Below are 19,815 nucleotides of genomic sequence, written 5' to 3' on the forward strand. Positions count from 1 at the left end.
CTACCAACCATGGCAGCCCAAAACTCCCACGTCACCCTGCCATGGCCTGGCCGTTGCCCGGCGCGCCGCCGCTCCTCCGCCGGCGTCCGCGCCCTCTCCTCACCGGCCCCGCTGCGTCTGCACTCTGCAATGAGCGTAAGCCCTCTCGTCCTCTCCACCTTCCTTGCCGCACGCGGCTGCTGCTGGCACTGCCCTCATTAACTATTGGTACCCATCGGCCTCGCCGGTTTCTGTTCCGGCCATCGCTGGCGGCGTGCGCGCTTGGAGAAATTGCTTGTTCGTGGATTAGAGCTATGAGCGTTAGCATAAGGTCCATTCGAAACAATATAGCCCCTGCGCACTTTTTTGATCAATAAAGAGCTTTCGGGCTTTCGGCAGTAGTGCTGCGTGCTGCCTAGAATGCCAACCATATAAATTTGTTTCTTTTCCCCCGAAAAGGCCAACCATGAAAATTTGCGGTGGCGGTTATGTGTCGTTATGATTTGGCTCTGTTTCAATACCTTATAGGTTCCAGTTCTGGAGAAAACTAGAATCAAGTTATGCTTGTTTTCAGAATTCAGGCGACATAAAAGGTGTCAGTTGCCTGGTAATAGCTTCTGGATACCTCGATTTTCTCCAGTTTTGATATAAAAAGATAGGAAATCACTTATTATGAGTTTCTACAGAACCCAGAATTGAATTTATCATGCTATGGTAAAGAGGCAGTTAATACTCTTATGGAGGCAGTTCAATGTTAATCAGTAGTTAACATTCATCTGTCCTGATTCAGAAAAGCATAAAAGGTATACATGTTTACCTATTGGACAAAATACTGTATTCAATAATTCTGGTGTAGCAAGGTGGGGTTAAAGGCCACAAGCTTCGCCATCAGATTAGCTTGTGCAAGGTGGTGGCTCCATTTTACTGCTGAAAAAAAATTGTTTCCAATAAATTGTGTGGATGCTGCATCCTCAGGTGAGAAAACAGTTTCCTTTGATGTCTTTTTGTACAATAATATCCTAGGAGTGTATTTTTCTATTGATGGAAGTGATAAGAATTTTTAGTCTTTCTGAACATGATGTGCTGAAACTTGTGATGGTGAAAATGTTTAGGGAGATGAAATTCTCGGGATGCGCTTCTCCTCTCTTTCTCTAATTGGCAAATGTAATTAAAAAAAGTAACTGCCAGGGTTCTAGTAGTATCGACATTACTACATTCAAAGATTACAATCTCCACATTTTACAGTACATTCATTCAGCCAGCTCTTTTCATCTTGTCTCACTGTTCCTATACTAACATGATCAAAGGTACACTTAGCATGAAACTTGTTATGCCTGCAGCTCAATTCTTTGATTCTGTTGCAAGTTAATATGAATAAGCAGGATGGTAGTCGTCTTCATCATCACATGACATGAGCACCTTGACAATTTCATCCATTGTTGGCCTCTTGCTTCTTTCTTCGAGGCATGAAAAGGCTATTTTCACCATTGCAATTGCCTGCTCCGTATCAAAATGGCCATGCAACCTATCATCAACAATATCACTGACATTCCCGGAAGATAGAATATGTTTAGCCTCCTGGACAAACTCCAGAAAATCTATTTGTCTTTCCTTTAACATTATGCCATTTGAAACCCTAATTCCAGTCAAAATCTCCAGAAGCACGACCCCATAGCTGTAAACATCAACCTTTGCATTGAGTGGCAAGTTCAATGCCCATTCTGGTGCCATGTACCCCATTGTGCCTCTCATGTGGGTGAAATTGAAGCTAGTGCTATCTCGCTTTGCAAGCTTGGCCAGTCCAAAGTCTGCTATCTTGGCATCGAAGTCTCGTGTTAGGAGTATGTTTTCTGGCTTCACGTCACAGTGAACAATCCACTCGAGGCATTCATGATGAAGATAAGCAAGGCCTCTTGCAGTGCCCAGGGCAATCCTGTACCTTTGGCTCCAACCAAGCAGACTTTCAGTACTTCTCTCACCAAAGAGGTACTTATCCAGTGACTCATTCTCTACATACTCATATACTAATAGCCTGTTTGTCCCTTCTGAGCAAAACCCCCACATTCTGACTAAATTTATGTGATTGATTCTTCCAATAAGGGTCACTTCTGCCCAGAATTCCTCCTCTCCCTGGCGAACATTTGTAAGCCTTTTTACTGCCACTATCTTCTTATCTTCAAGCACTCCTCTGTATACGATTCCCGCGCCTCCTCTTCCAATCTCTTCTTTGAACTTTCCAGTTGCTTCCCTCAATTCTCGGTATGTAAACCTCCTGAACTGGTTTGTTATCATCTTGTACCCATCCTCCATTGATTTGGGTATGTTATGCTTCTTGAAGAAAAGGTACCAGCCTGTCACAATAACAAGTAACTCTAGAGCTCCCAGTATTGCAGCAAAGACATAGAAGTATGTCCAATTTATGTTGTCCTTCTTTGTTCCATACATGCTTGCTGATCCTAGCATGATCTCGGAACCTGGTGGTCCACATGTGAGGCTTTCCTGTTTAGAGATATAGGGTATCAAACTATTTGAACTTTTTGGTATTTTCATATAGTTGTCTCCAGGGAAGTATGTGTACACCTGACCATTATAAAGTACATCTTTAGTGTAACACCAACCATCTCCACCCTTGTATGTGAAAGATAAGCAGGTACTGGTGTTCAAGCAGATGTTCCAGCATGCTTCAAATGAGATGGATTTGTTGGAGGACAGATCAAAGCCATAGTAGTCACCATGAGGTTGCTTGACAAATGTAAAATCCTCAGTTGCTCGGCTTTTGTCAATCGAGAACATTGGTCTGCATCCTTTGTTCCAATTTGTTGGATCAACCATCTCATAATCTGGAGGACATCTACATCTGAGACCACCAGAGTAGTCACAGAGCCCATTCTTTCCGCATAGGCCGTGCACATAGCACATCTGTATTACAGCCTGCCCTGTGACGTTCCATTTCCCTGTTGATGCATTCAAGCTGTACATTCTGAAATTGCCATCGTAATTAATTGTGATCCTTCTCTTGATTCCTGGACCTGAATCTGAAGCCTCTATCTTAAACCCATCACTTGACACAAAATTACCCACATCATCTAGAACTGCTATCCTGGTGCTATTAAACCTATTGCGCCCATTATTTTCTGCGTTGTAATCTGGACTTGGCCAATAGATGCTTGTGATCTCTGTGCCGTCATACAACATTCGCAGGACGTTGTCGTTGTCGAAGTAGAGGTGATGGTAACCAGAGACTAACCTTGTGTCCTTTGTCAGGGTCTGCCCCGGGAGCAAGGTGTCAGTTGGTGAATGGAAACTCTGCCACACGATTTTGTTGTCAGAGTCGTTGATCACAAGGTTGCCGTTGTTGAGGAGGGTAATTGTCGTGTGCTTGCCAGACGACGTCCTGCTCTCCCACACCCTGGAACCGTTGGTATCTGTGAGTATCAGGTTGCCGTCGTGGTTCAGTGATATCCTGGAGCCATATTTGTTCACGGGAGAGTAGCCACTCTCCGCGGAGTAGGGGTTTGCCGTCCAGACGACGGTTCTATCGGTGGTGCTTGTGGTGTACCAGATGGAGAAGGTGAGAGCATTTGTGCCAAGCTCGTGGAAGCCGCAAGAGAAGGTGCGGTCCGACGAGATGAGGAAGACCTTGTCATGATCCTCTCCTCTGATGTGTGAGCCGGTGGTCATGGTCTGCCATGGCGAAGCACCGGAGCAAATCTGGAAGGAGAGCAACGGAAGAACGAGGAGATAGAGCAGCGTAGCCATTCTTCTCCGTCTCAGGGAGCTCTTTTGGCTGTGGAGGCGTAGGGCGGTAGGGGTACAGGTTGGTAGCTTTATCTCTGCTTTAGCTCCTCGCAGTGTAGCTAAGATGACGACACGCATTGGCGCATATACTGAGTTCGATGCTGACTTGAACTAGTTGGAAACTGACCCGAGTAGGGCAAAAACTGCAGGCGGATCCAGGTGTGTACACAATATATTATTCCTGTGCAGTTTCACTTTGGTTTTGGATGATGTCTACTGATGGGGACGTTTTGCATTTGTGGAGGAGGATAAGCGACAGCAGGAAAGACATTGAATAATTGTCTAATAGACCGGTGGGGTTGTGTTTCTGAGGCTCAGACGATGGCCTTCAAATTGATATTTGTGTGAAATTGAGTGCTCGAACACTTGCATAAATCATTTTTTTTATCAGAGTCAAAGCTAAGTGGCTAACTATATATTACCAAATGTTTGATGCCGTAATAACAGATCTGCATGCCAGATCTTGTCCGTGCCAAGTGTTTACTATTTGATAATTGATGGACTTATCGTAGCCAACAAGAATGCTACGAGCCTACGATTGCTTGGGAACCTAAAGTATTTTTTTTCCCTTTGATGCTACGTTGATCACGTGAGTCAAGTCGTTCACTATTCGAAGCCATTTTCCTCGGTTAGCATCGAGCATCTTGGAAGAAAGACGGATTTGACATCAACCGGTTCCCCGGCCGTGAAACGTGCGCGCCGACGGCGTCGTGCGCAAAATGTGCAAGCCACATGCATCACTGTATTTCTGCTTTGTATAACGTGATATATGTCGTCTGTAACGAACATCTCTGTTTGATATATAAGGCTGTATCTTCGTTAGCAAAAGTAGAAAGACAATTTGAACTTTCTTGTTTTCCCGAGGAAATTTCAAAATCCACGGCAATGTTTTGTCAAGATGCAAGTTCTTCATCTGGAAGCCGTGTCAAAGTGTAGTTTGGGTTCCATGACTGAAAGATATCTTTACGACGAAATAGCTACTAGTTTGACGGATCGACTTGTAGAATCTCAAATCGCTGTTCCTTATCACTAAATTTTTTCCTAAATAAAGCATCCATTCCTCTTCCTCTCCACTTCATCTTGTCATTATCTTTTACCCTGTGGGCATCTTAGCAAGAATAGGCCACGATTTTGACTGCCTGGTCTGATCCTGCAGGAGCAAACCACGCGATCGAATGGTCCTCGCTCTGCTTGGTCACACTACTAGTCTATTATACCTATACACATCCATGTGTGATCGCAAGGCACGGACATGAGTTGGAGCTTCTGACCTTTTTAACGGCGATGCCACTGTCACCGAGCCAGTCCCTTTCTTAAGAGTGATTAGCGCGGGCTTAAAGAAAATTGCAGTTGTTGCGCCTTCAGTTATTCTATCACCCGAGAAGAGCATCTCTGCTGTGATTCGTGAACAACGGAACATTACCTCTTATGCTCAACAACTTACTTTCACATTTTGCTATTGTAGTCTACCGGCTTCTTTCGTGACGTTTGCGTGGAGGACTGCGGTTGGTTTTAAGCTGGTTGAAATCTCGTCGATCGCCATCGCACGCGACACATCGCTTGCAAGTGGTAATCTTTTTTTCTCCATGTCATGTGACAACGTCAGTGCATTTATTGAAAACATTGAACGGATCACCGATCACCCCTGTCTGTGTTCGGCCATGTCCTGCTTGCCGTCGTCTCGCCAGTACGAGTCACGATCCATTGGATTCCGGCTCGGTCTGAGCAAGGCTTTGGCTTTGCCTCTCGTTATCAGTGTCAGCGAGTCGGTCTACTGTGCACGACCACGCGAAGAGACCAAGGTCGAGTTTACTTCACCTCCAACTCCCAACTTTATCACTATGCAAAAAGAAGATTCCCCATCACATCAAACTTGCGGTACATGCATGGAGTACTCAATGTAGATGAAATTAAAAACTAATTGCACAGTTTTGTTGTACTTTGCGAGACGAATCTTTCGAGCCTAATTAGTCAATATTTGGACAATAATTCACAAATACAAACGAAACGCTACAGTGTGCTACAGTACCGGAACAGTAATTTTGGCACTTCCAATTTTAACAACTAAACAAGGGCCAAGTACGGTGAAGCTGTATGTTTTCAAACGTCGCTTGCTTGCTCGCTAGTTTGGCTATTACAGCACTTCCCGTCCACGTTGTAAACCCAGTAAAAGAAGAGAAAAAAGCTCGATGGCTAGGAATATTCCTAATGTGGTGATTAATGGCGTTCCTTGCGCTAAGCCGCTAATCACATTCGCGTACACCATTCAAGCAAACTCTTGTCCTCGAAAAAAAACACACACAACATTTTGGTTTGGGGGCCCAGCAAGGTCACAGAAGTATTTCAACCAGCTTCAGGCCCGCCCTCCCCTGATCCGCGCGCGCCGTGCCGAGCGAGCGAGAGACTGCCAATCAATTTGGCAGCCCAAAAGGATCGGCCTTTTCTTACGGCCTGGCACCACAAAAGGATCGGCCTTTCTTAACCCTGAGCCCGGAATTTACTTTCGAGAAAGGCCCCGGATTCGCCGCTTGGCTTTTTCTTAACAGGTCGCGTACTCCTGCCTTCCTTCCGTTCCGAATTTGGCCAATCGCCGTTTGCCATAAACCAAAACAAGTCGGCTTATAAAAAAACCAAGTCGATTTATACTCTTTTTTTTCCGTGAAAAAGACCGGAAGTTGCTTCGATTTTTGACACTTCAAACTTCAAATTCAAACTTGAAGGATCGAATTCTTCATAAATCCGTAAAAGACGCTATCAAGGTTGATGATCATGCACGGCATGGGTGAGCTGGTTTTATTGGAGCAAAGCACGTCCTTTTTCAGCTCAGATGTGATAAAGGCTGGACTTTCAGAACCTTGCTTCGGATGTATTATTATCAGATAATATCAAGGCTGCAGTTGCTCTAACACGTTCACACGTGGCACGCTCAATAGAAACACATCACTGGTCTAGGCGTCTAGCCGACGTTTAAGTTGACCTGAGAGAGCCGGCTATGCTCTTGTCCACACACCGTTGAAACCGGTATCATCCAGAATTTGACTATCCATGGAGCCGGAGCTCTGCACGGACTGAATGTTACAGAAAACTGGGATACTGCACTGATATGGAATACTACACTGATATTTCTTCATTTTACTAGCTTATCTTTTTACCATCATTGAACTGATATTAATGCCCTTAAAAAACGGGAAATGAATCACCGACAGCTCCGATCCAGGAATGGTTCAGTATAGAATACTCCTATATGCATATGCGGGCCCATATCAAGTAGAACCCAAAGTAATGGGAAAAAAACTTTAGTTCACTTTTGCACTAAAAAATTGAAAAAAGATAGACCATCATAATGGTATTGATATATATCTGGAGACAGTTGCAGCGTCATGCATGATATGCACAAGTTGCCCGGTCAGAAGTCCATGATAGAGATGAACATCACTATCACCGTAACGATCTGGGCAATGCAACTGGCAGCCGGCTAAGCAGCGCTTGCCCACCTCCACAGGCTAACTCATTCCCCCCCAAAAAATGGCACATCATAAATAGGTCAATGAATCCAATAATTCTCATTTCTCATGTTTGTGAAGAAAACGCAATGTATCCAATAATTCTCATTTCTCATGTTTGTGAAGAAAACGCATAAGGAAACCATTACAGAAAAATGTTGATCCTGAGAAAGGACATGCAGCTTGTCACCAACAAACTTCTGTTGGCAATTCGAAGGGCTGGCATCTAGCTTATAACTCAATAATATCAAAGTTATGTGGAAAAAAGAAACAATTGAAGGGCCACGATGTTTCATGAAGCAAAACGCGCCGAAATCATGCGTTGAATTTCCTATATTAAAAGCAAAAGGAAACAGATTTATTTGCTTTCATACCTCAGGTCAATCCAGCTGTCTTGAACCTTAAAAAATTCAGGAATCGCATCACATTCATCTCTGTCTTCTCTATCTAAGCCGCCATAAGTGACACAGTGAGATAATACGTTTGTTCATGGCTTAGGCGTAGAAGCTGCAGCGTCCGTTAAAGTTTGACTTCCCAAAAGCGCCTTCCCAGCAAGTGGATGCTAAAACAAGAGCACATAAATGGAAGCACCATACCATGCCCTCAAGAGTCAAGACCTAAACATGGCCAGGTTCCTCTCTCTAATCGTTCTTCCATTGCTCACCATTCTCCCATCCTCAGATGCTTCACCCAAGCTAATGCTAGGCACTGGCTCATCCCTATTGGTAGAAGACTACAAACAAACTTTCCTTACCTCACCAAATTCCGATTTCTCCTGTGGCTTCTATGAAGTAGGAGGGAATGCTTTCTCCTTCTCTATCTGGTTCACAAACACCATGGAAAAGACTGTCGTGTGGTCTGCAAACCCCAAGTCCCCTGTGAACGGCCATGGCTCCATGGTTTTGTTGAACCATGGTGGCAATTTGGTCCTCACTGATGTTAATGGCACCGTGACATGGGACAGCAAGACGGGCTCTGGGAAGGGCACGACAGTAGCCCTACTTGATACTGGCAACCTTATCATCAAAGGCTCCAATGGTGCAGTTTTATGGGAAAGCTTCTCTTCACCAACTGACACACTGCTGCCTTTTCAGCCCCTCACCAAAGCAACAAGGTTAGTATCTGGTTACTACAGCCTCTACTTTGACAACGACAATGTGCTGCGCCTCATGTATGATGGACCAGATATATCAAGCATCTATTGGCCAAGTGCAGACTACAGTGTGTTCCAAAGTGGGCGGACAAATTACAATAGCTCCAGGATTGCAGTCCTCGACGCTGAAGGGTATTTCCTCTCAAGTGATGGGCTGAACGTAAAGTCATCTGATTGGGGTACTAAAATCAAGAGAAGGCTAAAGATTGATTATGATGGAAACCTCAGAATGTACAGTTTGAATGCATCTAATGGGAATTGGATAATTTCATGGGAGGCCATAGCAAAAATGTGTGATGTGCATGGGTTATGTGGACAAAATGGGATATGCCAGTCTTTGCCAAGCTTCCAGTGCTCATGTCCGCCAGGTCATGAGATGATTGATCCACAGATTTGGAACAAAGGCTGTCAGCCACAATTCAGGAAAACCTGCAACAACACAGAAGAGTTTGAGTTCATCAAGATCCCCCAAACTGACTTCTATGGCTTTGATCTGAGCTACAACCAGTCTATCTCACTTGAAGAATGCAAGAGGGTTTGTTTGGATGCCTGCTCCTGCTCCGCTTTCACGTACAAGGCAGGACCTGGACTTTGCTACACAAAAGCGGTACTCTTCAATGGCTACAGCTACCCAAGCTTTCCTGGTGATAACTATATAAAATTACCCAAGAATTTGGGCATATCAACATCCTTAGTCTCCAGAAAGTCTCATCAAACATGCAACCGGGATATTCCAGAGATTGTAGAAGGATCTGCAAGTATGTATGGAATGAACAGTGTCGATAAAAATTGGAGAACTTATTATGTGTTTGCAGCAATACTGGGAGCCCTAGTACTGCTCTTTACTGGTACAAGCTGGTGGTTTCTTTCCAGCAAGCAAAACATACCAAAGTCAATGGAGGCAGGCTACAGGATGGTAACAAGCCAGTTCAGGATATTCACACACCGCGACTTAAGGGAAGCAACTGGAAAATTCAAAGAAGAGATTGGAAGAGGGAGCTCTGGAATTGTTTACAGAGGAGTGCTTGAAGATAAGCGAGTAGTGGCGGTGAAGAAGCTAACAAATTTCTCACACAGTGAGGAGGAATTGTGGGCAGAAATGAGTATAATTGGAAGGATTAACCACATGAATTTAGTAAGAATGTGGGGTTTTTGCTCTGAGGGTCAACACAAACTACTGGTTTATGAGTATGTGGAGAATGAATCACTGGACAGGTATCTATTTGGCAATGTAAGTAGTGAGAGACTAATTGCATGGAGCCAGCGATTCAAAATAGCATTGGGAACAGCAAGAGGCTTGGCCTACCTGCATCATGAGTGCCTTGAGTGGGTGATCCATTGTGATGTAAAGCCAGAGAACATACTCCTGAATCGAGACTTTGAAGCTAAGATTGCGGACTTCGGACTAGCCAAACTCTCGAAGAGAGACAGTTCTAGTTTCAAACTCACCCATATGAGAGGAACCATGGGGTACATGGCACCAGAGTGGGCGTTGAACTTGCCGATCAATGCAAAAGTTGATGTCTATAGCTATGGTGTTGTCCTTCTTGAGATTGTTACAGGAAGTAGGATCTCAAGTGGAATAACAGTGGATGGGAGGGAGATCGAGCTTGGACAGTTTGTGCAGGTCTTGAAACAATTTGTGGAGAGTGAAGATGTCAAGGATATAGTTGATCATAGACTGCAAGGTCATTTTAATCCAGAGCAAGCAATGATAATGTTGAAAATTGCTGTAGCTTGTCTTGAAGAAAGGAACAGCAGGCCTACAATGAATGATATTGTAGTATCTCTTTTGGCATGTGCTGAACAAGACGATCACCCTGCCTACTCATGGTGAGCTACAATAATGAGGATTTCAGATTCTCGAGTAATATTTGAAAGTTAGGCAAGGAGTACTTCCTAGAGAAATGTAGATAGATTGCTTCCTTTAATTATAATTGATCGTGGAACAGTAAAGCAGCATTTTTTTACATCACACTGGTAGTGAATATTATCATACTAATATTTCTTCTTGAACGGAATTTTACAAATGTTAGTTTGTTTATAAAGCTCCTGGTCATTAACTTCTACTCCCTCCGTCCCAAATTGTAGGTCGTTTTGGCATTTCTAAATTCATAGATTTTACTATCCACCTAGACATATACTTATATCTAGGTGCATAGCAAAATTTATGAATCTAGAAATGCCAAAACGACCTACAATTTGGAACGGAGGGAGTAGAAATTTATTTTCTAGTAATAATAAGGACAACTTAGTTAGCTTTTAATGCGTAATATAAGCTGTAAAAATGCCGATTGTTTGGTCAGTATTGTTTATCCCCTTTTAGAGGCAGCCTTTGTTCAACCATGAGAGGCCATTCATCATACCTAGTGCATCCATGAGAGGCCGCTAAAAGGTCCGAATTAGGTTGCGTAAGTTATCAAGTTATTATCAATTTAACTATCTGAAAAATGTGTTTCTGAATTCGTTCAAAAAAAGAATTCAAACAACATGCTAAAAAGCATGTTGTTTGAATTCTTTTTTTGAACGAATTCAGAAAAGAGAAACCAGCATCTGGTCCGATTTATCTTCAGAAAAGCAGAGTGACCATTTAAGCAACCATATACTTACTCTACCTAGAGTAGCGACAAACTGAGAACATTACACTTCCAGACTAAACGAGTACTAAAGTGTTAAGATCATCACTAGACTGACCTGGGCCATACATTATCTACAGACAGTACTTGACTGCCACTATGCCAGCAGTTGCAGAGGAGTAAACCAAGAGAAACATCGAGCGTAACCGTCCGTGTCCTCAGGGTGTTCGGCAGAATTCCCCAAAGACACTAGTCACTAACAGCGGCCGAGGCAGATGGGAGATAGGCCTCACCTGAGCCACAGCCCACAGGCACACCGAAGTAGCGCCGGGCGGAGAGTCCGAAGGCGGCCGGAGCCTGGCGGCTACAGCGGCGTGGTGGAGCCTGCGGCGCGGAAAAGGAATTACGAAGAGCTCCAAAAACGGCTGGCCCTGGCCGCGCGGCACGCGTGGGTGTCGGTGGGTCCGTGGGTCAGTGGGTGGGACTGGGAGCTTTTTTTTCGAGAGAATTTCTTATTTGATACTAGAATTTTCTACGTGGCACTGGAAATTTTTTCATTCAAAAGGTATAACTTTTATGTCTCATTTGCCACTTCCGTCCATTTTGCTTGCTTACGGTGTTAACTGATACTTGAAAAGTTAATTTTGCCCCTAACACGTATCAGACCACTGGGCTGCTTTTGTTTCTGCTTATCCTAGTCATTCGTTTCCTTTTTAACTATTAGTGATAAGCATCACGGTGAGTTTTACTACAAACACAAGTGCACATATAAATTCCTTTTCAAAGTGCAATATAAAGTTCAAAAGTAGAATAATCGTCTCAAACTTCAATAACCCACGATTGTAGAGACGTGGAGAAATTCGATATGCTTAGGCCATGTTAGGTTACGTGGACCAAACTTTAGTTCATCCATTTTAGCCTCCTCAGGTCACTAAAGTGCTAAACAAATAGATTAAAATGTGGACTAAATCTTTTAGTCCTCTAGTCCTTTGTAAGTGAACTAAAGTGGACTAAAAGCCCCGGAAGATACCCCTACCCCTCATTTATTGCCCATCCCACCCATCCCGAACCCTCCCTCCGGCTGCTCAGCTGTCTCGAGCGTGCCCGGCGGCGATGCCGAGCTCACGGCGGACCACTGGCCGCGGTGGTGGGGGAGCGGGAGACAGGGGCGAGGGCGGCGAGCGGGTGCCGCCGTTCATGGGCAACAACCACGACCACAACCCGCGGGAGCTGCGCTCCTGGGCGCACTGCACAGGGTTCCACTCCTCCGCCTTCTTCTCGGGGGGAGTCCAACTCCTCCTCCGCTGCGCCGCAACCCCGCCGCCCGCCGACGGAGCAGCGGTAGGACCCCTACCTGGACACGGAGGACGACCTCGATCCCGCTCCATCGCTAGACCTCGAGCATGGGCCCGTGCCGCCGCATCAACCTCCACGGCGAGCTCGAGATGCCGCCGGGCTTCGGCCGCGAGGAGGCGGAGCCGAACGCGGGGAGGAAAGAAGAAGGAGGAGGAGGAGGTGGTGGGCGTGGGGACGCGATGAGGAGGAACGGTGCTGTCGAGAGGGATCAGGCGGCGCCCAATGCCGGCCGGAACGGGAACGGCATGGGGTAATATCATGTTTGTTCATCTGCTTTAATGGACTTTAGTTTCTGGATCCAAACAGAGTAGGAACTAAAGCAATCAAACAGGGGCTTAGGTAATATCTAGCAAATAGATATTAGAGGATCTGAGCTAGCACATCACAGCCAAGCGGAGCTGCACGAGCACCTTGCCTATGGCAGCAGCCCGACGCAACCACACTCTGCACTTTTGCAGCACTTGTCACGGCCTCGCAGCAGCCCGTTGTCGCTGCATGTTGGAGAATAGGTGAATTTCCCACCTTTTCTTATCAGATTAAGCTTTTGGGTTGAACTGGTTGGTGCATCAACTCAATATGGTACCAGGGCCAGAGGTCTCGAATTCGAATCCTGACGGGCATGATTAAATAAAATAATTGCAGCCCACTCAAATATCCATGTGTGTGGTTTAAGGGAGCCTCCACGTGAGGTGGAGTGTTGGAGCATAAGTGAATTGCCCCACCTTTTCCTATCAGCTTAACCTTTTAGGTTGAACTGGTTGGTACATGCAACTCAATAATATGAAACAAATGATTTGCCGTGAACTCAACCCTGCAGCGTTGGTATGTATTTGTATTACATTATAGGAAAGAATCAAATGATTACAATCAAGGTGATCACCAATCAATCACCGGTCAATCAGCTATTGACAGGATCTGACTGACATCGAATATGCTACTGATATTGATAGGATCTGACTAACATCGAATATGCTACTGATATGCTACACTTCTATACTTAACATCTCCCCTCAATGTCAACCATACTTAACATCCCCCCTCAATGTCAACCAGTTTGCACTAGGTTGAGATTGGATAGTGACTTCTGTAGCATTTGCTTGGTGCCAAGCTTGGTGAAGATGTCCGCAACTTGATCTGCTGATGAGATGATCTTCACCTCCAACGTGCCTAGGGCCACCTTTTCTCGAACAAAATGGAAGTCCACCTCTATGTGTTTAGTGCGATCATGAAACACAAGATTAGCAGTTAAGTAAGTGGCTTCCAAGTTGTCGCACCACAAAATCGGGCTCTCTGTTGGGGTATCTGCACCTCTTTTAGTAGAGACTGCACCCAAACTGCTTCTGTTTTACCATTTGCTAGAGCCAAAGAACATGACAAAGCCACCCGTCGAGCGGCGATCATCAACACAACCCGCCCAGTTCGCATCAGTGAAAACGCTGAGGAGAGTGGAACCGGATTTCCTAATCCTCAAACTAACGCCCACTGTACCTTTCACATATCGAAGAATTCTCTTGACAACTTCCTAGTGAACATCAGTAGGCTTGGATAGGAACCGGTAGACCCTTGTTCACTGCGAAAGAAATATCAGGTCATGTCAAGGTGAGGTACTGGAGGGCGCCAACTGTACTGCGATATGTGAAAGCATCAGCTTCTCCTAGAGCACAGCCTTGCTCACTGGACAACTTCTCTTGTGCATTCATGGGTGTTGAGACAGCCTTGCAATTCTCCATATGAATCCAGCTAAGAATGTCCGAAGCATATTTCTATTGAGAAAGATTGAGCCCCTCTGAATTGTGAGCAGCTTCAAGGTCCAAAAAGTTAGTGAAGAGGGCCGAGATCCTTGACAGGAAAGGAAGCTGGCAGCTGGTGCAGAAGCTTGCTAGTGGCAGTTCGGGAGGAGCTTGCAATCACAATGTCATCAACGTACATGAGCATATAGATGCTAAGGCCATCATGAGAGAAGATAAACAGAGATGTGTCAGCGGTAGAAGGAACAAAACCAAGTTGCTAGAGACGGTCACTAAGACGAGAGTACCAAGCTTGAGGTGACTGTTTGAGATCGTATATAACCTTCTGAAGTTTGCAAACATAGGAAGGACAAGATGGATCCTCGAAACCCGATGGCTGTTGTATATATGCAGTTTCAGTAAGGTCACCTTGGAGAAAGGCATTACTGATGTCAATCTAATGAAGATCCCAGCCTCGTGACACTACGAGGGACAGAACAAGCCGCACTATTGCTGGCTTAACCACCGGGCTAAAAGTCTCTGAATAATCAATGCCATACTGTTGAGTGAACCCACGAGCGACAAGGAGAGCTTTGTACTTATCAATAGAGCCATCAGGATTTTTCTTAACCTTGAAAACCCACTTGCAACTGATTATGTTCTAATTTGGTGGCCGAGGAACCAAAGACCATGCTGCATTTTGTTGTAATGCCTGAAACTCCGAGATCATGGCAGCCAACCACTGAGGATCAGCGAGAGCAGCTCGATGTGATGTAGGAGCAGCAAAGAAGGCACGACAACTCGGATCATATTTGATGGTCCCATCGGTGCGAACAGCCAGCTTGACAATGTTATCACGCAGTCGAGTAATCATGTAGTGATGAGGTGGACCAGTCTCTGGCAAAGAGGGAAGCTCAACAACACTAGTTGGGGATGCAGCGGCATCCAGGGAAGGTGCTGATGGTGTCGGTGCAATTGCTGGACACGAAACAGTTGGGGAGGCAGCAGCTGTCATACCAGGTGGTGAAGACGATGTCCCAGGCACCAGCCTTGTAATTGGTTGAGCCATTGAGGTACCAGTATCCTTGGTGGATGAGAATGGGGCCTGCTGTTGCCTGACAAGGAACAGGGGAAGACGCACTAGGCGCTGCAGGTGCTGTTGTTGTTGCCGATGCAGGGTCTGATACAGGGATTAGAACTGATCCTACCACATCAGATGGGGGAGCACCGCCATGCTCATAGGATCTGAGAGGCACAGAGCTGCACTGAGCAGGAGGGTCAGAGGCCAATAACAACAAGTCACAATTTCGCATATTGTCATTATGTAATGCCGGCTCATTGGCAGGAAAGACAGAAGGCATTGGAGTGGAAGGAGGAGACGACTTGGATGTTGTAGCAAAAGGGAAAATGGATTCGTCAAATACAACATCTCGTGATATGTATATGTGTCCAGTTGAGGGATCTAAACATTTGTACCCCTTGTGCATCGAGCTGTATCCTAAAAACACACATTGTCGAGAGCGGAAGCATAATTTCTTATTATTATATGGACGGAGGTTGGGCCAGCAAGCACAGCCAAAAGCACGCAAGAATGTGTAGTTAGGAGACTCCTGGAGAAGAATATGTAGTGGGGATGAGTGTTGTAGAGTTCGCATGGGCATGCGGCTGATAAGGTAGCAAGTTGTGAGAAAAGCTTCATCCCAGAAGCGAACCGGTAGAGATGAATGAGCAAGAAGGGCAATGCTTGTTTCTACTAGGTGGTGATGCTTGCGTTCGGCAATGCCATTTTGCTGTGAAGTGTGAGGACAAGAAACACGATGCTAAATGCTTTCACGCTCAAAATACCGTGAAAGTCAACGGTATTCCCCACCCCAATCAGACTGAAAAGTGTTCAGGCAATGCTCGGCATGTTTCTGAAAAAGATAGAAGGCATGTTCAACATCGGATTTTTGTTTCAATAAATAGATCCATGTATAGCGACTGTAATCATCTAAAAAGCTAACGTAGTATTTGAAACATCCAACAGAGGTCACAACCGGACCCCAAACATCTGAATGCACAAGTTCAAGAGGCGAAGATGTAATATGGGTGGAAGAACGAAATGGCAATTAATGAACTTTGGCCTACTAGCAGGCATCGCAAATAGAATGCTTACGACAAGTTGCACATGCTAGTTTATTAGATCGAGTAACTAAATTGACAATGGTGGAAGATGGGTGCCCTAGTCGTCGGTGTCACAAATCCGAGGATAGGATGGTGGCAGCAAGACCCTGGCGATGTGAGGTGGGTGATGATGAGGAACATCATGGCACTGTGTAGAGACCATTTTGACATCTACAGTGAAGAAGAACCTTCTTTGTGGGCTGCTCCTTGACACAAAAAAAATCAGGGTGAAACTTGGCATATGCATGATTATCATACATAAGTTTATGAACAGACATAAGATGCTTGTTTATATGAGGTATGTGTAGGATATTTTTAAGATGAAGTGGTTTAGATGAGCCAGGAAGCACAAAATGACCAATATGTGAAATTATCAGACCTGAGCCATTGGCGACATGGACTTGATCCTTCCCAGTGTAGCACTTGTGCACACGAAGGAGTTCGAGGTCGCTTGTCATGTGATCGGGTGTCCGCATACCAATTGGTGTCGATGATGTAGGAGCTGGTTTGCATAGCGTTCCCAGTGCGCTCGTGCCGATCGTCTGACTGGTAGGCATGGTTGAAGCGATTGCGATAGCGGAAGGCATCATGCCCATACTTGCTGCTGACCTGGCAAGTAGGTTTGCCGCCGCCGCTGCGGTTGCTGCCGAAGCCTCCACGTCCCTATCCATGGCCGCGCCCTTGGCCATGGCCGCGAGCTTGGCCACCGCGACCACCGATGTGGTGTCTATCACTCGAACGAGTAGCCGAGTTGCCAGACGGGTGGATCTCGCCAGTGAGGAGTTGCGCTCAAGGCGAAGCTCGGCACTGTAAGGTTCATCGGCTCATCCCGAGCAGTGATGGTGGTGATGATGGCCTTGTACACAGATCCAAGGCCACCAAGCATGTAGCCGAGGACCTCTTCATCCTGGAGAGGGTTGTCGATCCATGCCATAGTGTCAGCAAGGGACTTCATCTTCTGAAAGTGGCAGCAGCAGTCATGTCCTTCTTCTTGAGATTGGACAGCTGATACCGCACTTGCATGACGCACACACCATTCTACGCCAAGAACATCGTGTGCAACGCGTCCCAAGCAGTATGAGAGGTCGTGCACAGGGTCAGCTGGCCGAGGATCTCCTCGATCATGGAGGAGAGGAGGGTGCTCAAGACGAGTTGATCCTGAGTGAACCAGCGTAGGTAGGCGGGGTTCAGCACCTGGCGCTGATCAGTGCCAGTTCCCTCGGCGATGAGCTGCGACGACGCTGTAGTCGCGCTGGTGACGTAGCTGAAGAGCTGCTGTGCTTGCAGCAATGGTACGGCCTGAGTCTTCCGTGGGAAGAAGTTGTCCCGTGTGAGCCTAATTAATCCATGATTAGCACATATTTACTGTAGCATTACATGGTCAAATCATGGACTAATTAGGTTTAATAGATTCATCTCGCGAATTAGCCTTCATTTATGCAATTGATTTTATAATTAATCTATATTTAATACTCCTAATTAGTATCTAAATACTCATACGATATGATAGGGAAACTTTAGTCGCTCTGACCAAACACCGCTAAGACAACATAGTGTCCTCAAAGAGCGCGCGGATGACTCCCAGCTAACATAGGATGTCAGGATCCAGTTCGAGAGCATAATCGCCGTTGCACAGATTGGTGTTTAGGGAGGGAGGACCGACAAGAATGGAAGGATGTGATCTGGGATGGAAGATGTGGGTTCAGTTGCTGTTGTCCATTCTTGAGGGTATTTTGGTCCATTCATCAATAATCTGACATGCACTTTGGACAGAAGTGAGATGCAAAGGACGGAAATGCCAAATAAGTCATAAAAGTTAAATCCGGTGTAAAAAAATTTCAGTGTCATAGAGGAAATTATATTATTTTTTATATCAAATAAGGAATTTTTTTTCTTAACCCGGGGGGCGCGCCGCGCGCGGCCTTAACTAAAAGCGTTGAGGTGTCTCGGCCCGTGACCACGAAGATTTGGGTTCACTCGATTGATGGGCTGAAGTTCAGTGTATTACACTCCTTTTTGAGAACTTGTGCACAAACATTTCCCATGAATCGTTGCAATAAAATGAGCTGGAATTTCCGTGGTTCTAAAATCGTCTAGATATAAACATACATGAAACTTAGTTTTTCTCTAATATCAGACAATTGTTATTTTGCATTTACTAATGGTGGCGAAGAGTTAATTTTGAAAGCATGAAGAGATGATGTTTTTTTTGCAAAAAATTGACGAGCGCTTTAGATTTGGAAATTTCCAGAGATGGTAAATATAAATTCAAAGTTAATAATTTCATTCCAGAATATCTAGGTGATAGCAACATTGAATTAGCAATCGAGCAAGTTATCATATTCTTTGGGGCATATTTATTTTTTTTAATTTAGACAAATAAGTTTTTAGAAAATTGGTATTGCCAAACACCTGAATTTTCTAGCGATAAGCTCGCTTATCATTGCGGCCAACTTATTAGAAAAACTACTTAGAAAAAAGCATTCCTATTGATGTGCGCGAGCCTTGTTTGTGCTCAGACAGGAAAAGAATTACAAAGCTGCTTAACCAAGATGACAGTTTCAGGAAAACAGGAACCGGTCGATCTTATTTTGTCCTGATGCAGTTGAACTGATTTCATTTTGAACTTGTCAAGAAGCTAAGAACGGTTTCGGCGACTGAATTCGTGGAAGATGGAACGGGATTTCTGACGCAAAACAGAGTTCACACAAAACCAGAGTACTGCAAGTGCATTCAGGTTGCGTCCACATTTCTGTTCATTGAGCTGACATTATAAAAGCACACTGCATCATAAACTTGCTGCAATAAATATAATGACAGACGGCTACGGCCTGAGATGACCGTGTATGGAATAAACTTTGGTTTGTTGCTGCACGCCGAAATTATTGAACATTGGTGAGACAGTGGCAACGTCACGACTCACGATAGTTGCTTGCTCAGAAGAGAGAAGTCCATGCTAAAAACTATCACTGTCACCATAACAAACAGGGCTCTGGCTACCTGTATCTGCCATCATACCTGCTCCTTCTCAATGGATCCATCATAACTCCATCGGGTTTTGAATCAACTGTCAAGAGTCAACACCCTCATATGGAAGAGTTGGAGCCCGATGAACCACATCTTTTTATGTTGTTCTTCCTGCAGAACCCAACCGTTCCTGCGTTACTGAACCTATAACATTTGCCAGCCAGGGTACAAGCAGATGCTACGGACTCAGCAACAGTTCCTGGCTGGCGAATGTATGACCTGAGGCTGCAACCTGCACCAAGCCACACCTGTAACGAATAAAGATTAGTAGTAACAGTACTCCGCAATATGTAGCTCAAGATGCTTGAAATCATTTCTTTATTATTTAGTTTGTAAATCCACACTCCGATCAATAGATACCGGCGCTGCGGCTCGGCGCCTACCTCCACAAATTAATAGCGATATGTCATCTAACCAACACCTGTTCGCACACAATCCCCATCACCCAACCAGAAAGACCAACGGAGAACATTGAATATGAAAGTGTGGACATTGAGAGAATAATCAGCTTGTCACCTAGGAACTTCTGTTGC

At 45.2% G+C, this 19,815-nt stretch overlaps 2 protein-coding genes across 2 annotated transcripts; one reads left to right on the forward strand and one right to left on the reverse strand.

Moving 5' to 3' along the window:
• Nucleotides 1–1,147: 1,147 nt before the first annotated feature.
• Nucleotides 1,148–3,855, reverse strand: LOC117858600 (putative receptor protein kinase ZmPK1). The gene has a single exon (XM_034741704.2). It carries the CDS (start codon nucleotides 3,853–3,855, stop codon nucleotides 1,345–1,347), a length of 2,511 nt encoding a protein of 836 aa, XP_034597595.1. The 3' UTR covers nucleotides 1,148–1,344.
• A 3,883-nt stretch (nucleotides 3,856–7,738) lies between these two features.
• Nucleotides 7,739–11,668, forward strand: LOC117858601 (putative receptor protein kinase ZmPK1). Its single transcript, XM_034741705.2, has 2 exons — nucleotides 7,739–10,266; nucleotides 11,150–11,668. Coding segments are annotated over exons 1-2 (2,406 nt in total). The 5' UTR covers nucleotides 7,739–7,861; the 3' UTR covers nucleotides 11,151–11,668.
• Nucleotides 11,669–19,815: the final 8,147 nt, after the last annotated feature.

Source organism: Setaria viridis, chromosome 5, assembly GCF_005286985.2.
Source record: "Setaria viridis chromosome 5, Setaria_viridis_v4.0, whole genome shotgun sequence".
NCBI lineage: Eukaryota > Viridiplantae > Streptophyta > Magnoliopsida > Poales > Poaceae > Setaria > Setaria viridis.